The 18987-nt window shown below is 45.7% G+C and overlaps 1 protein-coding gene across 1 annotated transcript in view; it reads left to right on the top strand.

Annotated features, from left to right (window-relative positions):
• pdia5 (protein disulfide isomerase family A, member 5) overlaps positions 1 to 15728 on the top strand; it is a 140127-nt gene extending 124399 nt beyond the window's left edge. The window contains exons 16-17 of the mRNA XM_078227882.1: positions 6177 to 6311; positions 14621 to 15728. Of these exons, the coding sequence (XP_078084008.1) occupies positions 6177 to 6311; positions 14621 to 14701 (216 nt within the window). The 3' untranslated portion in view covers positions 14702 to 15728. The remainder of the gene's footprint in view (positions 1 to 6176; positions 6312 to 14620) is intronic.
• The last annotated feature ends 3259 nt before the right edge of the window (positions 15729 to 18987 follow it).

The raw sequence follows: 18987 nt of genomic DNA, 5'->3' as shown, positions 1-18987 counted from the left end.
TACTTCCTGACTTAATCTGGGAACAGTTTAGCTCTAATTTGAAGACCGTGCCTCCTTATTCTGGACCCCCGCCTCCTCCAACATAGAAAATAGTTTTGCTCACTTCATCAAATCCTTTAATCATCTTAAACACCTCGATTAGATCACCCTTTAATCTTCTACACTCGGGGAATGTAAGGCTGGTCTATGCAGCTTGACCTCTTGATTTAACCCTTTTAGCTGATGCACTGCCCTCAGCGAGTTGCAGAAATTCCAATTTTCAGAAGTTAAATCCAGGATTACCTAAATGCAAAATGATGTGATGTATCAGAGATGTGGTATTGACCTATGCTTCTACACAGCCTTGCTTTGCAGAGTACATATTGATCAGCAACTTGTGTTAATGGAATAAAACAATGCCTGTTCCTGCACGCCTTGCAAACAGTGCCAAAAATCAATGCATTTTATGCTGCTTTGTTCACTTTCCCTATTTTCCCAAATGACTGTCAATAACAATTCCATTAGGCCCATTTCTCTTTGCCAATAAAGCAGTTACACAAATAGGATCTTGCGCTAATAAAGGATCCAGGTCGTTTCAGGCTGGCTAGAATGCACTGTCAGGCTCCCTTGATCTAAGGCAGTAAGTGACTAAACATAAACAGTTAGGGATGTCCCGCTTCCTGACCGCTGCTGAGTAAGGCGATCTCAAACTCAACACAATAAAGACAACTGTCTTCTGTGCTCGTTGAACTTGTCAGAGGCTTGAGGGCAGCACAGTAGCGCAGTGGTTAGCACTGCTGCTTCACAATGGCTGGGACACTGGTTCGATTCCCAGCCTGGGTCAGTGTACGGAGTCTGCACGTTCCCCCCGTGTCTGCGTGGACTTCCTCCGGATGCTCCCACATTCTGAAAGGCGTTGACCCGAACAGGCACCGGTGTGTGGCAACTAGGGGAATTTCACACTAACTTCATTGCAGTGTTAATGTAAGCCTTACTTGTGACTAATACATAGATTAAATAAACTTTAATCTCAATGCAGCTGCATCCACTTTCACTGTGCACTTGCTAACCACGTTAATTTGCTACCAGCATTAATTTCCTGTCCTAATTGTCCTTGCAAGGACAATTCTCACAAGGCCATTTCAGAGGGCAGTTAAGAGTCAACCACATTGCTGTGGCTCTGGAGTCACATGTAGGCCAGACCAGATAACGGCAGATTCCCTTCCCTAAAGGACATTAGGGAATCAGATGGGTTTTTACAACAATTGACAATGGTCATCATTAGATTTTTAATACCAGTTCTTTTATTAAATTCAATTTCTACCATCTGCCATTTTAGAGCATTACCCTGCGTTTCTGGATTACTAGTCCAGTGATAATACCACTGCGCCACCACCTTCCTGTGTCAGCTAAAAGTTTAAAGTTTCTAAAGTTTAAAGTTAATTTATTAGTGTCACAAGTTGGCTTACATTAACATTGCAGTGAGGTTATTGTGAAAATCCTCTTGTCGCCACTCCGGCGCATGTTCAGGTACACTGAGGGAGAATTTAGCACGGCCAATGCACCTAACCAGCACGTCTTTCAGACTGTGGGAGGAAACCGGAGCACCCGGAGGAAACCCACGCAGACACGGGGAGAACATGCAAACTCCACACAGACAGCGACCCAAGCCAGGAATCAAACCCGGGTCCCTGATGCTGTGAGACAGCAGCGCTAACCACTGTGCCACCGTGCCGATCCTCAGCTAAGCTTCAAATCTTATCCAATGCAAACCCTACAACCATTGCCAGCTCCCATATCCTTTGATTTCCTGAAAGACCAAAATTCTGTCTGTCCTAACCTTAAACGTATTCAATGGAGTATCCACAACCCTCTGGGGTAGAGAATTCCAAAGATTTGCAATCCCTTCACCAAAGCCTTCATTTACTTCAGACTTCATTTGCTCCAATACTTAAATCACCAAACTCCCCAGCTTCTCATTAAACAAGTTTCAGCTCATTACTCCAATCGCCCTTATCCTGTTCTGTAAATACATGTTATCACTTCCATTGATTCACGGCATCATACAAATTCTAGTTTCTTTCTTAAAATTCAACCTTTGGTGCGTACTACTGTCTTCAAAATTGTGCTTCTCATTTATGAATCACACTAAGGCCTCAATCTATATTATCCCCGTGGCCTGAATTTTTACCTCCCAGTTTTTATCCTCTTCCAAAGCTAGTACGCTGCGCATTTTTGGTAAGGTATTCAGCCATGGCTCAGTGCGTAGTGCCCTCACCTCTGTGCCAGAAGCTTTGTTGGTTGAAGTCCCAGTTCATAGGTGCGAGCACAGAAACCTGGACTGACAGCCCAGTGCAGTGATAAGGGAGTGCTGCACTGTCCGAGATACCATCTTTTCGTTAAGCGAGTCCCTGTGTGCCCTTCCCGGGTGAGTGCATTTGAAAGCGGGGGGGGGGGTCATTCCCAGTTTTTTTCCCCTCGGCCAACATCTCGTATTTGGTCATTATCACATTGTTTCTGGCAGTTTATGTGCAAGTTGGCTGACACAAAGAACAGTACAGCACAGGAACAGACCCTTCGGCCCTCCAAGCCTGAGCTGATCACATTATCCTTTCTAGACCAATCGGCTGTATCCCTCTATTCCTTGTCTGTTCATGACATGCTTCCTCCACTTTTAAAAAGTATTTCCCTGGATTTAAAGCACTTTGGGATAGCCTGACGGTGTGAACGGCGCTATATAAATGCAACTTCTTTCTACAATTTTTTCTTTATACAACTCTGGGCTTCTCTTGTCCCCACATCCTGAGCCTCGTTCAATCATCTCTAATTCATCTGTCTTCCCCTCCCATAACTCTTACTCCATGTCCACTGCATGAAACAGAGCTGGGATGTTTCACTAACTTAAACACACGTGCTAGATTATGATACACCCCCCCCCCCCCCCCCCCCCCCACCCGCAAGAAGACAGCGATTCCAAAAGGGGAGGAGAAAAACATTTCATAGAATCCCTACAATGAAGGAGGAGGTCATTCGGCCCATCGAGTCTGCACCGACCACAATCCTACCCAGGCCTTATCCCCATAACCCCATACACCTATCCTAACGCGTCCCCCTGATACCAAGGGACAATTTAGTATAGCCAATTCACCTAACCCACAAATCTTCGGACTGTGGGAGGAAACCAGAGCACCCTGAGGAAACCCATGCAGACACGGGGAGAATGTGCAGACTCCACACAGACAGTGACCCAAGCCGGGAATCGAACCCGGGTACCTGGCGCTGTGAGGCAGCAATGCTAACCACTGTGCCACCCCAGGGCAGTGTAATAAGAGGAAGAAGCAGCACCAACTTGTCTCTCATTTAAGTTGGTAAATTTAGCCCAGCACAATCCATCTATTTGCAGTCACTTTGCTTTCTTTGCACTTTTACTGTTAGCTGTAACACGTGAACTGCCCCAGTCTACTAAACATTTTGTTAGCTGCATTAGTTTGAAGTTTAACATTCGCAACAGATGCAAACTAAATCTCACGGCATTTCATGCAGGAAATTTTTTCCAATCAATCAAACCATCAGAATTCCACACCAAAATGTCAATTGGGCACTTAACAATATATCGTATGATCAAATGTCATTCATACGTGGACTTAAAATCGTGATGGCAGCTTGATTAGAGTAATTACAAAGCTTATTGGAATCCTCACAGTTGGCAGGTCAAAGGGTAAATTTTCTCCCTTTGTTTTGTCTCGGGCTCTTTATCAGCGTGCAGAGAATTGCACACACTTGCACGTGCATCGTTGTTGTTGCACAACATTAACAACTTGCATTCCAAACCATTCGCTCTCGCTCTCTCTCGGCAGCCTCGCCGTGAGCCTCCTTCCTATTTTTTTGGCCTGTGGAGAAAGGAGGGAAGAAATGTAAAACACAAGGTGAAGCACCAGTTTATTTTGCCTTCTGTTTCTTAAACGTACGCCATCACTTTCCTTCCAGTACCTGTTCTGGGTGACAGTACGTGTGCTGGGTATAGGCACTATGTCTAAGAAATAACTGAGGGGATCGACATGGTGGATGTAGAGAAATTGTTTTCAGTTGTGAGGCAGGTCAAAAGTCTACTACTGCATGCATCTTGGATGGTGGGATTGCATCTTGGATAGTGGGATTGGTGGAGATTAGTATGGTGTTGGTCAGTTGAGCCAAATGGCCTGTTCTTCTGCTGTAAATTCAACGTAATTGTACGTGAAAAGGGAAAAATAGCTCTCAAGCTCAGTGCCAGTCCATTCCGTTGAGCACCTGAACAGGAATGTTGCAGGAGGAGGTGGCACAGTGGTTAGCGCTACTGCCTCACAGCACCAGGGACCCAGGTTCGATTCCCGGCTTGGGTCACTGTCTGTACGGAGTCTGCATGTTCTCCCTGTGTCTGCGTGGGTTTCTTCCGGGTGCTCCGGTTTCTTCCCACCGTCCGAAAGGCGTGCCGGTTAGGTGCATTGGCCATGCTAAATTCTCCCTCAGAGTAACCCGAACAGGCGCCGGAGTGTGGAGACTAGGGGATTTTCACAGTAACTTCATTGCAGTGTTATGTAAGCCTACTAATAAATAAACTTTAAACTTTGAGCTTTTACTTTTCATTTTGTCCAAACTGAGACTGTTGGTCACAGTTGGAACAGTGGGAATAGCCTCCTCCATTGGGCTCCTTAAGGTGGGCTGAAGCAGCCAACGATCCCACTTTTGGAGATTATCCATTGAAATCTGGGAATCTGATGACAGAATCAGGGTGAATTCCCCTGTTCTCCCTAATAGCCTGTCCCGGTTACTATTAATACTTCCGCACAAACAACTACATCTAGCTGCTTTGGGTCCAGCTGGGAATTGCTGCTTTTCGTAAGCAAGAAAAGGAAATTTATTCTGTTACGGGGTGTGGGCCTCACTGGCTGAGCCAGCATTTATCGCCCATCCCTAATTGCCCTTGAAGGGACATTTAAGAGTCAACCACATTGCTGTGGGTCTGGAGTCACATGGAGGCCAGACCAGGTAAGGATGGAAGATTTCCTTCCCTAAAAGACATTAGTGAACCAGATAGGTTTTTACGACAATAGACAATGGTTTCATGGTCATTGGTAGATTTTTCATTCCAGATTTTTATTGAATTAAAATTTCACCACCTGTAATAGCGGGATTTGAACCCGGGTCCCGCCATGGCAGTTGATGAAATTTGAATAAAATAAAAACGACAACACCACTGCCTCCCTGTGAAGTATTTTTATAAATACCGCCGTATTTTAGAGACTACTTCAGAAGTGGCTGTTTTCCCCTTGTCATCACTGCTGATGCTTGTCCTTTTCCTGCAACCTTCTGGCAGAAATGATTTGTATGATGTCGGACCCACATTCCCATGGGCTCTACAATGTCCGTTTTCAGATGGTTCCTGTCCCAGGCCACTAGAGCCAGATGTATTAGTCTGCCAGGATGCAAGTACCACTGCCATGCAGAATCACCATTAACATCTACTTCAGATTTGCGTGCCATATAATTACACTGCACTTGCCTTCCAGTCGGCCTTGGGAGGCACTGTAATGGAAGTCTTTATAATCTGAACAGTTTTCATCAAGTGAATGCAGAGAGAGTGCTTACACTTGAGGAAGAGCAACGCTAGCGGCTGTCAATCTAAGATAGCCATAAGGAATGAAAGCAAGAAAGGTCGACTGCAGCGATTCAAGGCGGCAGCTCGCCACCACCTTCTCAAGGGCAACTAGGGATGGGCAATAAATGCTGGCCAGCCAGCGATGCCCATGTCCGATAAATGAATAAAAGATTTAGACAAAACGTTTTCCCCCAGGGAATGGTGAGATTGTGGAATTCGCCACCACAGGGATTAATCAAAGTGAATAGCATCGATTCATTTAAAGGAAACTAACTGAACAGATAAGGGCGAAGGGATTTGAGGACCCGTGCTGATAGATGAAGAACGATGGGAGGAAGCTTCCTCCTCTATGTTCTGTGTAGGCATCACGGGGCGGTTCGTGAGGTGTGCGCTAGGTCCCAGAGGTCACTTAATGATCCCAAAGAGCTTGACCAGTAAGATAAAAGGCCTGTAATTCACCAATGCACCAGCTGACCCTGTCACTGTTTCTGTTCAGCCCAAAACATGCTCTCTGCTTTCATCTCACTTGTGGTTTAGCTTTTTTTAATTTCATATCTTTCAGATTGCCTATGCTGCAGTGGATTGCACTAAAGGGCAGAATCACGAATTATGCAAACAGGAAGGTGTGGAGGGATACCCCATGATTAGCTACTACAATTACGGCAAATTTGTGGAGCGGTACAGCGGGGAGAGAGCGGTGAGTGCAACTTGAGGCTCAATCCTCATTCTCTCTTCCAGGAGGAGTCACGGGTGGTGGGGGGTGTGCGCGGGAGTCGGTGCTGAGGAATAGGCGTGAAACAGCTCCACGTTAACACATTCCTAGTGATTAGCACTGATATATTTCATTTGATTTATTATTGTCACGTATTGGGATACAGTGAAAAGCATTGTTCCTTGCGCGCTGTACAGACAAAGCATACCGTTCATAGAGAAGGAGAGAGTGCAGAATGTAGTGTTACAGTCATAGTTAGAGTGTAGAGAAAGATTAACTTAATGCAAAGTAGGTCTATTCAAAAGTCTGACGGCAGCAGGGAAGAAGCTGTTCTTGAGTCGGTTGGTACGTGACCTCAGACTTTTGTATCTTTTTCCTGACAGAAGAAGGTGGAAGAGAGAATGTCCGGAATGCATGGGGGTCCTTAATTATGCTGGCTGCTTTTCCGAGGCAGCAGGAAGTGTAGACAGAGTCAATGGATGGGAGGCTGGGTTGCGTGATGGATAGGGGTACATTCACAACCCTTTGTAGTTTCTTGCAGTCTTGGGCAGAGCAGGAGCCATACCAAACTGTAAAACAACCAGAAAGAATGCTTTCTTTGGTGCATCTGTAAAAGTTGGTGAGAGTCGTAACTGACGTGCCAAATTTCCTTTTCCTTTGTAGAAGTTTCAACGGTCTTGATCTCGCAATCAGATTGACTGGATAGCCTAATAAAACCTGGAGGGGCTAAACTAGTCGTGGGGGCAACAGTTCTCCCCTTTTGACTCCCGATCTGTGCACTGAGGTATCAGCAGTGGCTCAGTGCATCCTGTTCTGGGTCAGAAGGATGTGCAATCGACCCTCACTCAAGGCATTTGAGCAGAAAATCTGTGCAGTACTGAGGGAACGTTGCACTGTCGGAAGTGCTGCTTTTTGAATAAGTCCTTAAATAGAGTCCCTGTCTGCTATCCAGTGGATGTAAGAGATCATAGGACCCCTACAGTGCAGAGGAAGGCCATTCAGCCCATCGAGTCGACACCGACTCTCCGACAGAGCGTCGTACCCAGGCTCTATCCCCGTAACCCCACGTATTTATCCTTCTAATCCCCCTAATCTACACACCTTGGGACACCAAGGGGTTATTTAGTATGGCCAATCCACCTAACCTGCACACTTTGTGGGAGGAAACCGGAGCACCCGGAGGAAACCCACGGGGAGAAAGTGCAAACCCCACACAGACAGTGACCCGAGGCTGGAATGGAATGCAGGTCCCTGGCACTGAGAGACAGCAGCACTAACCACTGTGATATCGTGACGCTGTGCTGATCCTACGGCACTGTTCGGGAGAATGGAGAGGCACTTGCTGATGGAAGTTCACAGGACTGAAGGGTTCAGCCTGATTCTGTCTCCATGGACTTGCTGAGTATTTCCAGCATTTTCTGTTCCTGTTTTGAATTCTCCCTGGTGCCCTGGCCAATATTTGTTTCTCAGCCAACCTCACTATAGCAGAGACTATCTGGTCATTTACCTCTGCTGATCACGGGATATTGATGTGCACAAATTGGCTGCTTCAAATTCTCCTCTTTAAAAGCACTTCCGATAACTGTAAAGCGCTGTGGGACACCCTGACGTTGTACAAGTCTTTCTAATAAGTGAGTGGTCCCAGCATGAGAACCAGCGGGGAACATTCAAGTAGCTTTGCTAGGCCGCATGATTTTAACTCAGTAGGTCCATTGCATCCCCAATTGTGCACAATTAAGGCCAAGTTGCATTTCGTAAGTGCAGTGCATCCCTCGGGGGAGGGGAGAAGAGAACGCACACCAGTCGATATTGGGTAAAAAAATAAGATCTACCTGTGGAGCACTCACAGTAGGTTTGGGCTGTGAGATTTGAAGTATGGCACTTATGGTTCAGAGGACTCAGCCTGACGACAAAACAAAAGGAAAAAATCTTAATTGGGAGCACAAAAGAGCAAGTTTCGGGACTGTAAATTGCCAAAGTCTTCAAGAGACAAGTGACTATCAGCCAGGCAGTTCAGTCTACCCACAGAAATTACATTTTCAAATAACTTCAGTCATTCAGAGACACAGGTTTTTCATCATATAGAATATTTTTTATAACATATATACGTCATCTTTCCTCATCCAAACATTCCAAAGAGCTTCACTGAATGAATTATTTTTGAAAGTAAAAATGATGAATTGTTTCTGGTATTGAAAGGTTTGGGGGGTGTGAATAGTTTCAAAAATAAAATTAGACTCTGAGAGTATAATTCCCGCTCTGTGTAAAGCTCCCTCTTCCTTCCCCATTGCCCATTTTCCTCCCTTTTCCAGAGCGCTTGGAACCTTGCGATGGGTTTTTGTGTGCGTTTGATTCTCTTGATGCCCCATTTTATTTAATCGAAAGAATTGAATGTGGGCTCTGCTAACAACTCAGCAATCATTGAGACGCCGCTACTGAGAGCAGCTTTATGTTCCAGGTTTATTAAAATCCTCGGTGGGATTTGAACCCGTGTCCCACCAGAGAATTCGCCTGGGTCGCTGGCTTACTGGTCCAGTGACATTTCCACTACGCCATGATCTCTCCACAATACTTCACATTTGCTTGACAATTAATACTCTGCCAAATTAGGAGTCATAGAAAGAAATAATCCAAAGCTTGCTCAGAAAAGGAGGTTTTACGGTGTGCATTAAAGAGAGGGGGTCGGGGTGGGGGGAAAGGTTTAGGGAGGGAAGCCCAGAGTTTGGACAGCTAAAGACATGGCTTCTTATGAGGAGGCGAAAGAAGCCGGGGACTAGAATTGGAGGAACGCAGGCATCGTTCATGTTTGTAGGATTGTAAGAGGTTATGGAATCCGAGAAGGGTTAAAAAAAAAAATCAAACACGAGGCTGAGGATTTTGAACAAAAGCAGAAAATCCTGGAAAATCTCAGCAGGTCTGACAGCCTCTGTGGTGAGAGAACAGAGCTGTCAAAAATTGGTGCTGTCAAACCTGCTGAGATCCTCCAGCATTTTCTGTTTTGCTTTCAGACTCCAGCATCCAGCAGTGGTTTGCTTTTATTTGCTGAGCATTTTAATTTCAGTTTGTCCGCTAGCACAGGATCATGTGGATGGGTTCAGCTTTCTAGAGGGTGGAAGATGGACAGGCGAGCATTGAGTCTGAAGTTAACAAAGTTAAGTTAACAAAAGCACAGTCTACAGCTTCGACAGCAGATGGACTGGGTCAAGAATGGGCAAATGCGATATTATGGAGCTGCAAATATAGGTGGCCTTTGACAGAGAGGAGGATTAAATGATTACTCTGTGTTAGATGATTACTGTCTGTGGGGCAGCACAGTGGTTAGCACTGCTGCTTCACAAGGCCAGGACTCTGGTCAGACAACAATTTCTCCCTCAATGTCAACAAAACGAAGGAGATTGTCATCGACTTCAGGAAGCATAAAGGAGAACATGCTCCTGTCGACATCAACAGGGACGAAGTAGAAAGGGTCGAGAGCTTTCAAGTTTTTAGGTGTCCAGATCACCAACAATCTATCCTGGTCCCCCTACGCCGACACTATGGTTAAGAAAGCCCACCAACATCTCTACTTTCTCAGAAGACTAAGGAAATTTGGCAGCTACGACTCTCACTAACTTTTACAGATGCACCATGGAAAGCATTCTTTCTGGTTGTATCACAGCTTGGTATGGCTCCTGCTGTGCCCAAGACCGCAAGGAACTACAAAAGGTCATGAATGTAGCCCAATCCATCACGTAAACCAGCCTCCCATCCATTGACTCTGTCTACACTTCCCGCTGCCTCGGCAAAGCAGCCAGCATAATTAATGACCCCACGCACCCCGGACATTCTCTCTTCCACCTTCTTCCATCGGGAAAAAGATACAAATGTCTGAGGTCACATACCAACCGACTCAAGAACAGCTTCTTCCCTGCTGCTGTCAGACTTTTGAATGGACCTGCCTTGCATTAAGTTGATCTTTCTCTACGCCCTAGCTATGACTGTAACATTACATTCTGCACTCTCACGTTTCCTTCTCTATGAACGGTATGCTTTGTCTGCATAGCGCGCAAGAAACAATACTTTTCACTATGTTAATACATGTGACAATAATAAATAAAATCAAGTCAAACCCAGGTTCAATTCCCGGCTTGGGTGACTGTGTGGAGTTTGCATGTTCTCCCCGTGTCTGCGTGGGTTTCATCCGGGTGCTCCGGTTTCCTCCCATAGTCTGAAAGATGTGCTGGTTAGGTGCATTGGCCATGCTAAATTCTCCCTCAGTGTACCCAAACAGTAAGAAGTCTCACAATACCAGGTTAAAGTCCAAGAGGTTTATTTGGTGTCATGAGCTTTTGGAGCGCTGCTCCTTCATCAGGTGAGTGTACCTAAACAGGTGCCGGAGTGTGGTGACTAGGGGAAGTTCACAGTAACTTCATGCAAACAATGGCACTTGGAAAAATAGGATCGTCAAATGTTATTGCAGAAACTCGAGCCATTCAGCTCATTCATAGAATCCCTACAGAGCAGAGGGAAGCCATAGGGCCCATCAAGCCTGCACTGACCACAATCCCACCCAGGCCCTGCCCCGTAACCCCACGTATTTACCCTACTAACCCCCCTGACATTCTTCTAACACTAAGGAGCAATTTAGCACGGCCAATCAACCTAACCCACACATTTTTGAACTGTGGATTGTGGGAAGAAACCAGAGCACCCGGAGGAAACCCACACAGACACGGGGAGAATGTGCAAGCTCCACACAGACAGTCACCCAAGCCAGGAATCGAACCCAGGGTCCCTGGCGCTATGAGGCAGCGGTGCTAACCACTGTACCCACCGTGCCGCACCGCAATTGCATCCCTGCCAGTACCCTGAGAAAGTTCTCTAGTTCAAGTCCCTTTTGTTTAAGGAAAAAATCAAACCTAAATTCACATTTTTAGAAAGGATGTGGAGATGCCGGCGTTGGACTGGGGTGGGCACAGTAATGAGTCGCACAACACCAGGTTAAAGTCCAACAGGTTTATTTGGAATCACGAGCTTTCAGAGCGCTGCTCCTTCATCAGGTGAGTCCTGGAACTGCACCTGATGAAGGAGCAACGTTCCGAAAGCTTGTGATACCAAATAAACCTGTTGGACTTTAACCTGGTGTTGTGAGACATTTTTTGAAAGGTTATTATAGATTCTGGTTCCACCATTGCTCTGGTACAGCACTCCATCTCCATGAAACCCTTCAGGTTGAGAAAAATTCTCTCCTTTTTGGTGATGATCTTAATCTCGAGCCTCTAGCCAATGGGAATAGATTTTTCCAATTTAGCTCATTAACATCCGTCATGATTTTGAACACCTCCAGCAAATATCCTCTAACCTTTAAATAAAAGCAAAATAGTGTGGATTCTGCAAATCAGAAATCAAAACAGAAAATACTGGGTAAACTCAACAGGTCTGGCAGCATCTGTGAAGAGAGAAACAGAGTTAACGTTTCGAGTCTGAATAACTCTTCTACAGAACTTCTATTTTATTCCTTCTAACCTTTCACTTTTATTGTGAAAAGCTCTAATTTAGCCAGACATTAGAATCATAGGATCGCTAGAGTGCAGAAGAGGCCATTCGGCCCTTCGAGTGTGCACTGACTCTCTGACAGAGTATCTTACCCAGGTCCTATCCCTGTAACCTCAGTAAGAAGTGTCACAACACCAGGTTAAACCTGATGAAGGAGTAGCGCTCCGAAAGCTCATAGAGTCATGGAGGTTTATAGCATGGAAACAGGCCCTTCGGCCCAAATTGTCCATGCCGCCCTCTAACACTAAGGAGCAATTTAGCACGGCCAAAATTAGTCCCAATTGCCCGCATTTGGCCCATATCCCTCTATACCCATCTTACCCATTTAACTGTTGTGGTTTATATGGTAGCACGTGCTGCCATATAAACCTATTGGACTTTAACCTAGTGTTGTGAGACATCTTACTGTGCCCACCTCAATCCAATGCCTGCATCTCCACATCATGGCCTATAACCCCACACATTTACCATGGCTAATCCACCCAACCTGCACATTTTGGGACACTAAGGGGCAATTTCGCACAGCTAATCCACCCAACCTGCCATCTTTGGGGTGTGGGAGGAAACCCATGCAGACATGGGGCGAATGTGCAAACTCCAATCGAGGCTGGAATCAAACCGGGTCCCTGGCGCTGCGAGGCAGCCGTGTTAACCACTGTACCGTCATGACGCCCCTCATTCCTCACAAATAAGTCCTCATTTTTGACATACATGTTTTGTACCCTCCTGTAATAAATCCACGGAGGCGAAATCCCGTCACCAAAAGTTCCTTAATTTACAAGGCATACGATACAACAGAGTGCTCCCTGCTTCAGCAGGCAGAGAGACTGACACACCTGCTTTAAATACAAACATGAGGCTGGACCCCTGGTTGGGCCATCAGTTAGGACTCAAACCAGGTACATCTTTTGATGAAGGCTTACATTAACACTGCAATTAAGTTACTGTGAAATTCCCCTAATCACGACAGTCCGGCACCTGTTCGGGTCAATGCACCTAACCAGCACGCCTTTCAGAATGTGGGAGGAATCCGGAGCATCGGAGGAAACCCACGCAGACACGGGGAGAATGTGCAAACTCCACACAGTGACCCAAGCCGGAATTGAACCCAGGTCCATGGTGCTGTGAAGCAGCAGTGCCAACCACTGTGCTACCGTGCTGCCCAGGACTCAATCAGAGACTTCATACTCTAGCAGGCCAACCTCATTTGCCTGACTGAAGTCATCACACCTCCTCCTGTCTTGAGGTAAGCAGAGAGTGATTATCACTGGTCATTGAATATATTCAAAGCTGAGTTTGGCAGATTTTTAATCTGCAAGGAAGTCCAGGGTTGTTGGGGGCAGGCGGGAAAATGGAGTTAGATCAACCATGATCTTAACAGTAAGAAGTCTCACAACAGCAGGTTAAAGTCCACCAGGTTTATTTGGAATCACGAGCTTTCGGAGCGCTGATGAAGTAGCCGCGCTCTGAGAGCTCGTGATTCCAAATAAACCTGGTGGACTTTAACCTGGTGTTGTGAGACTTTTTACTGTGCCCACCCCAGTCCAATGCCGGCATCTCTACCTCATGATCTTAACAAATGGTGGAATGGATGCAAGGGGCCACATGGCCTACTGTTCTTGTTCCTGATGTCCTTATGAGTCTATCACTCAGCACTGAATCAGTGAGGGGAAGCAGAGGTGAAAAAGTTGAGAAAACTTAGCACACATTCTTGCCTGGAATCGTTGCAGAGTGAGGAGAAATCATGCTGGCGTGATTATTATGAGTGAATGTTTTGGAGAAAGTATTCCAACGACTTGAATCACAGGCTTTGCGATTAATTTTAAAGAAAACAATGGACTGGATGATGCAATGGGTTTGGCATTCTGGGCACCGTTCCAGACTATTCTGCTGGCTGTAAGATTCACATGTGCAATACGCCCGGCAGTCTATCTAGTTCCGAGCAGACAAGAGAACTACAGAATAGTATTGCCTCTACTTCACCATCAATTAATCTCACTCAGCTATCTTGGTCAGAGGAGTCATGGAGTGGGAAATGGACAAAGGCACTGGTAAAGTCTCCCTCCCAAGACTACCCCCAAAACAAGTTGCTGAGGCAGATGAGACAGAGCTCTACCCTGCTGCTAACCACTCTGTATTTTGTCTGAACACTTTGATACTGGCACAAGGCAAGCACGATTCATTCCTCACCCCATAACACTGTTGCCTTCGACAAACACAACTTTCACACAAAGACCAGGATGCCATGATGTGGAGATGCCGGTGTTGGACTGGGGTGGACACAGTAAGAAGTCTCATAACACCAGGTTAAAGTCCAACGGGGTTCATTTGGAATCACGAGCTTTCGGAGCGCTGCTCCTTCAGGTAAATGGTGTGGTGACTCTCCACTCGCCTGATGAAGGAGCAGCACTCCGAATGCTCGTGATTCCAAATGAACTCTGTTGGACTTTAACCTGGTGTTGTGAGTGAGACTTCTTACAAAGACCTGGATGGCATTACCCTAGCTGAGGGTAATGATGCATCTCTGCGATCTGGTAAAAGTCCCTCTGAGCTTTAGAGTTGTATGCGCTCCCGTCAGCTGGCCTCTGGAATCTCGAGGCAACGTGTTTGAACCTTTCCAACAGGATTTGTAACTTTCCTGCCCAAACACTACCTGTCATTCTTTTGGGCGAGGGGGGTTTTCACTGCCAGGGGAAAGGCTTAACTGAGTTACAAAAACATTGACTGGTTTTGAGTGTGTGTTTTTGTTGTTTCCTTAGGAAGCTGCTTTCGTCAACTACATCAGAGGGATGAGGGGGCAAGACCATGAGAAGATTGCAAAGAGGAAAGAGGAGTTGTAACATTGCGTACCTCGAGCTTGCCACTGCACTGTGAAAGGGCCCTATTTCCATCACTACTGTACTGACACATCTTAGACTGAGAGCTTTGGGGTTTTTTTTTTAAATGAAGAGTGCCCAGTTATTAAAGAAAAATGTTGTAATAAGTGGACCACTTGCAGTTTCTTTTTAAAAAGATCGCACTCTACCATGAGAAGAATGCAACTAGAGTTTCAGTGCCACCTTCCTTACTGTTGTGTCCAAGTACAATGCTTGTAACTGGTGGCCGACTGGTTTCCAACGCATCGCAGTGCCAGTGTTGTCAGTACCCCCACTGATCGCAATATTCCAGTTTCGGATTACTTTTTAACAAGAGAAAAAAAAGTAGGATTTCAATAAATGCAGGATAGAAGCCATTCCTTCAAACATTTTGGAAGACAAAGTGTGATTACGTGCCGAATTTGGAGCAAGGCTGAAAGCATCCGCCTTATTAGCTGCGCAAGAATAGACCAACCTTACACTGGACCCTATCCAGCCAAGCAGCATTTGAACTGGACTTCATCGTCGATCTCGAGCTCGTGTCCTATGCAAATATTTTGTAGTTGATTTTCTATATTAAGGTCCATAAATTTGGCTGAGATTGCCTAATGTTGCCAGGTTTTTTTTTGGGGGGGGGGGTGGGTGGAGGTGATTTTGGGGTTAAAATCTAGGAGGGATAGGAACCGGTTAATAGTTTTAATCAAATTGCTCAGGGATGGCATGAGGAAGTTCCAAAAAAACAGCACGTCAAAAATGTAATTATTTTTGAATTCTGAGATTATTTAGGGTGCTTCAGAATACTTGCAGCTAAATGAAGCAGGTAGAAGATTAGAGAAAATTGAAATGATCATGGGTATAATTATTGCCTACGCGTATTGGTCCAGTAATGACTGGTTATTTTTGGATTGCATGTTGAATATGAATATGGAAGATGATCTTATCAGAAAAATCGAATAAAATGTTCTTGTGTTTTACTTACCCTGGTTTTTTATACTCCGCTGCTGTCCAAGGTTCCATGGACATATCTGAGAAGGGGAAATTTTCTTAAACTTTATTTAGGAGCGTCACAATAGGCTTACATTAACACTGCAATGAAGTTACTGTGAAAATCCCCTAGTCGCCACACTCTGGACCCTGTTCGGATACACTCAGGGAGAATCTTAGCATGGCCAATGCATCTAACCCGTCTTTTGGACTGTGGGAGGAAACCGGAGCACCCGGAGGAAACTCACGCAGACACAGGGAGAACGTGCAGACTCCATGCAGATAGTCACCCAATGCGGGAATCGAACCCGGATCCCTGGCACTGTGAGGCAGCAGTGCTAGCCGCCATGCCAGCCCATATTATGGTCCCTTGTAAAAATATAAGGAACTTTCAACACAAGGGTACGTTGGATTAAGCTATCAGGGGCATCAACAGGAGTCCTTCTAAAGTTGTCATCACCATCCCTGCTTAGTGTGCACTGTTGGAACCACCCACTCGGGCAAGTCGATCTCTCTGCCCCCAGCTTTGGTCCATTTGTGCAAAAGTTGGTTTTGTCCAGTTTTGTTCCCTGGTAGAATAGAATCATGCAGCAAAGGCCATTTATTTTTGGAGGGCAGGAGAAAGCAGGGAATTTATGCTGTAACAATACAAAGCCCTGGTTAGGCTGCAACTAGAGAATTGTGTCCAGTTCCTGTCACCGCACCAAGAAGGATGTGAGGGTCCTTGAGAGGGTACACAGAAGATTTACCAGAATGGTTACAGAGGTGAGGAGGTTTTTTGCTACAAGGTTAAGCTGGAGAAGCTAGGGTTGCTTTCCTTGTAACAAAGGAGATTGAGGGGAGACTTGGTAAAGTTATACAAGATTATGACAGGTTTAGATACAATAGGCAAAGGAAAGCTGTTCCCATTAGCTGATGGTATGTGGATTAGGGGAGTCTGATTTAAGAATAGAGGGGGATGTGAGAAAGAATGTTTTCACGCTGAAATGGAACTTGCTGCCTCTGGTGGAAAGCAGCGATGATGTGAGTTCAAAAGATGGGCACTTGAGGGATATCAACTTGTTGGGCTAGAGGTGTAAAGTGAAGGGATGGGAGTGATTGGATTGCTCTCCAGAGAACCGGGTGGACTTGATGGGCCAAGTGGCGGCCCCCTTTACCTAATAACATTATCATAGAATACTACAGTGCAGAAAGAGGCCATTCGGCCCAATGAGTGCACTGACCACACTCCCACCCAGGCCCTATCCCCATGACCCGATGCATTTATCCTAGCTAATCCCCCTGACACTAAGGGACAATTTAGCATGGCCAATCCACCTTTGGACTGTGGGACGAAACCGGAGCACCCAGAGGAAACCCACGCAGACGCGGGGAGAATGTGCAAACTCCACATAGACAGGGAATCAAACCCGTGTCTCTGGTTCTGTGAGGCAGCAATGCTAACCACTATGCCACCGTGCCGCATTGGCCATGATTCACTTATGATATAGCAAGTCCTACCTTGGTCCCCTGTGCATGTTCCAATCTTTCTTTTTGCTTTCTTCAAAAGTGTGATAAAACCAGCTTGTAACTTCCTGCTTTGCTGTTGGTGGGAATTCTTTCATGTGATTGGCCGCTCTGACATCAGTGCTGCTGGACGAGGGAGATTCCCTGGATTGAAATTAACGTTGGGGAAGGTGAAATCCACTCGATGTAGCCCAGTAGATCTTTTGGAGGCTGCTTTCTTGGAAGTCACTCCCGACTGACCCGGGCCAAAATAGTTTTCAAGTTAGAGGACTTGGGACGAAAACAGGTTTTCAGTATCAAAAGTTCTTTGACGTGGGAGTGGGTGGAGTGGCTTTGCTTGGCGCCAAGGTTTCCCAGCTGTGGATTTTCTGGCAGGAGCATGGTTAATATCTGAACTGTTTTCAGGGAGTGAAATGCACATTGCATCATTACTTTGAGCAGGGACTAAATTTAATTCTTCAAATCGGGGTCGTGGGAGCTATTGCTGAAGAATTGAAGGCCAACAGCTGCCTGCGTCTCCTTTGTAATCATACCCTGTTTACAAATGCACTTTGAATTGAGCTGGTTTAAAATTGGTGCGCGTATAATTTTTGCCTTGCTAATTTATGTAGCATATTGAACCCATCTTATTCCTGAGGGAATACCATTATAGAATCTGACCCAAGAACGCATGAATCTTCAAGACATTTTAATAAGTATTGATTTTTTTATGTATATAGGTTAAGTGATATATTACACTTTTGCGAGCTTTTTAACCAAAGGTCCAACTTACAAAATACCCCCAGGTTCAAAGTAAAATTTGGTTTCAAAGTCACTTTCCTCGCCGTTACTGTGGTATTTCTTGTTTGCGTTGGTGAGTGTTAGAATCAAATCAATCACTGCGTCCTTAATTGCAAATCGTTGTGGGAATTGTAACCCTCTTGAGATATTTTACATGATTATACCGCCCCCACCCACCCCCGTTTTTCTGGCTACTCCCCTCATCATTTTCTTCAGTTATCAGCAGAAGTTTTTTACAGAATTATATGGCGCAGAAAGAGGCCATTTGGCCCATTTTTTCTGTGCTGGCTCTTGTGAAAGAAGGATCTGTCTAGTCTCACTCACCCCACTTTTTCCCTCTCACAGCTCTGCAAAACGTTCCCCTCCAAATACTTAATCAAATTCCATTCTGAAAGTTATTGTTGAAACTTGTTCCACCAGGCAGAACTTAACACTTCTGTTTCAGTTCCGTGAGACAAGGGAGTGGGCAATTTACAAACTACTTCACCTTGTAGGAAAACATTAAGAATTAAGGGTTGGCTCTATTGTTTCTTTACTTGAGCCATTACCACGTGTCTCAGCATCCCCACCTTGCAACATAATTCCGGGCATATGAATTAGGGACAGGAGTAGGCCACTCGGCCCCTTGAGGTGCTCCACTATTGAATAAGATCATGGCTGATCTGATTGTCACTTCCAGTCTACCCTGGATAACCCTTCACCCCTTTATCAGGAATTTATCTAACTCGACCTTAAAAACATTCAAAGACTCTGATTCCACGGCTTTGTATAGGGTGGCACAGTAGTCAGCACTGCTGTCTCACAGCGTCAGGGACGCAGGTTCGATTCCCCGCTTGGGTTACTGTCTGTATGGAGTCCACACATTCTCCCCATGTTTGCGTGGGTTTCCTCCGGGTGCTCTGGTTTCCCCCTACAGTCTGAAAGACGTGCTGGTTAGGTGGATTGGCCGTGCTAAATTCTCCCTCAGTGTACCCGAACAGGCACCAGAGTGTGGCGACTAG

The sequence above is a fragment of the Mustelus asterias genome, chromosome 14, assembly GCF_964213995.1.
Source record: "Mustelus asterias chromosome 14, sMusAst1.hap1.1, whole genome shotgun sequence".
Lineage (NCBI taxonomy): Eukaryota > Metazoa > Chordata > Chondrichthyes > Carcharhiniformes > Triakidae > Mustelus > Mustelus asterias.
This window is presented reverse-complemented; position numbering and strand designations above follow the sequence as displayed.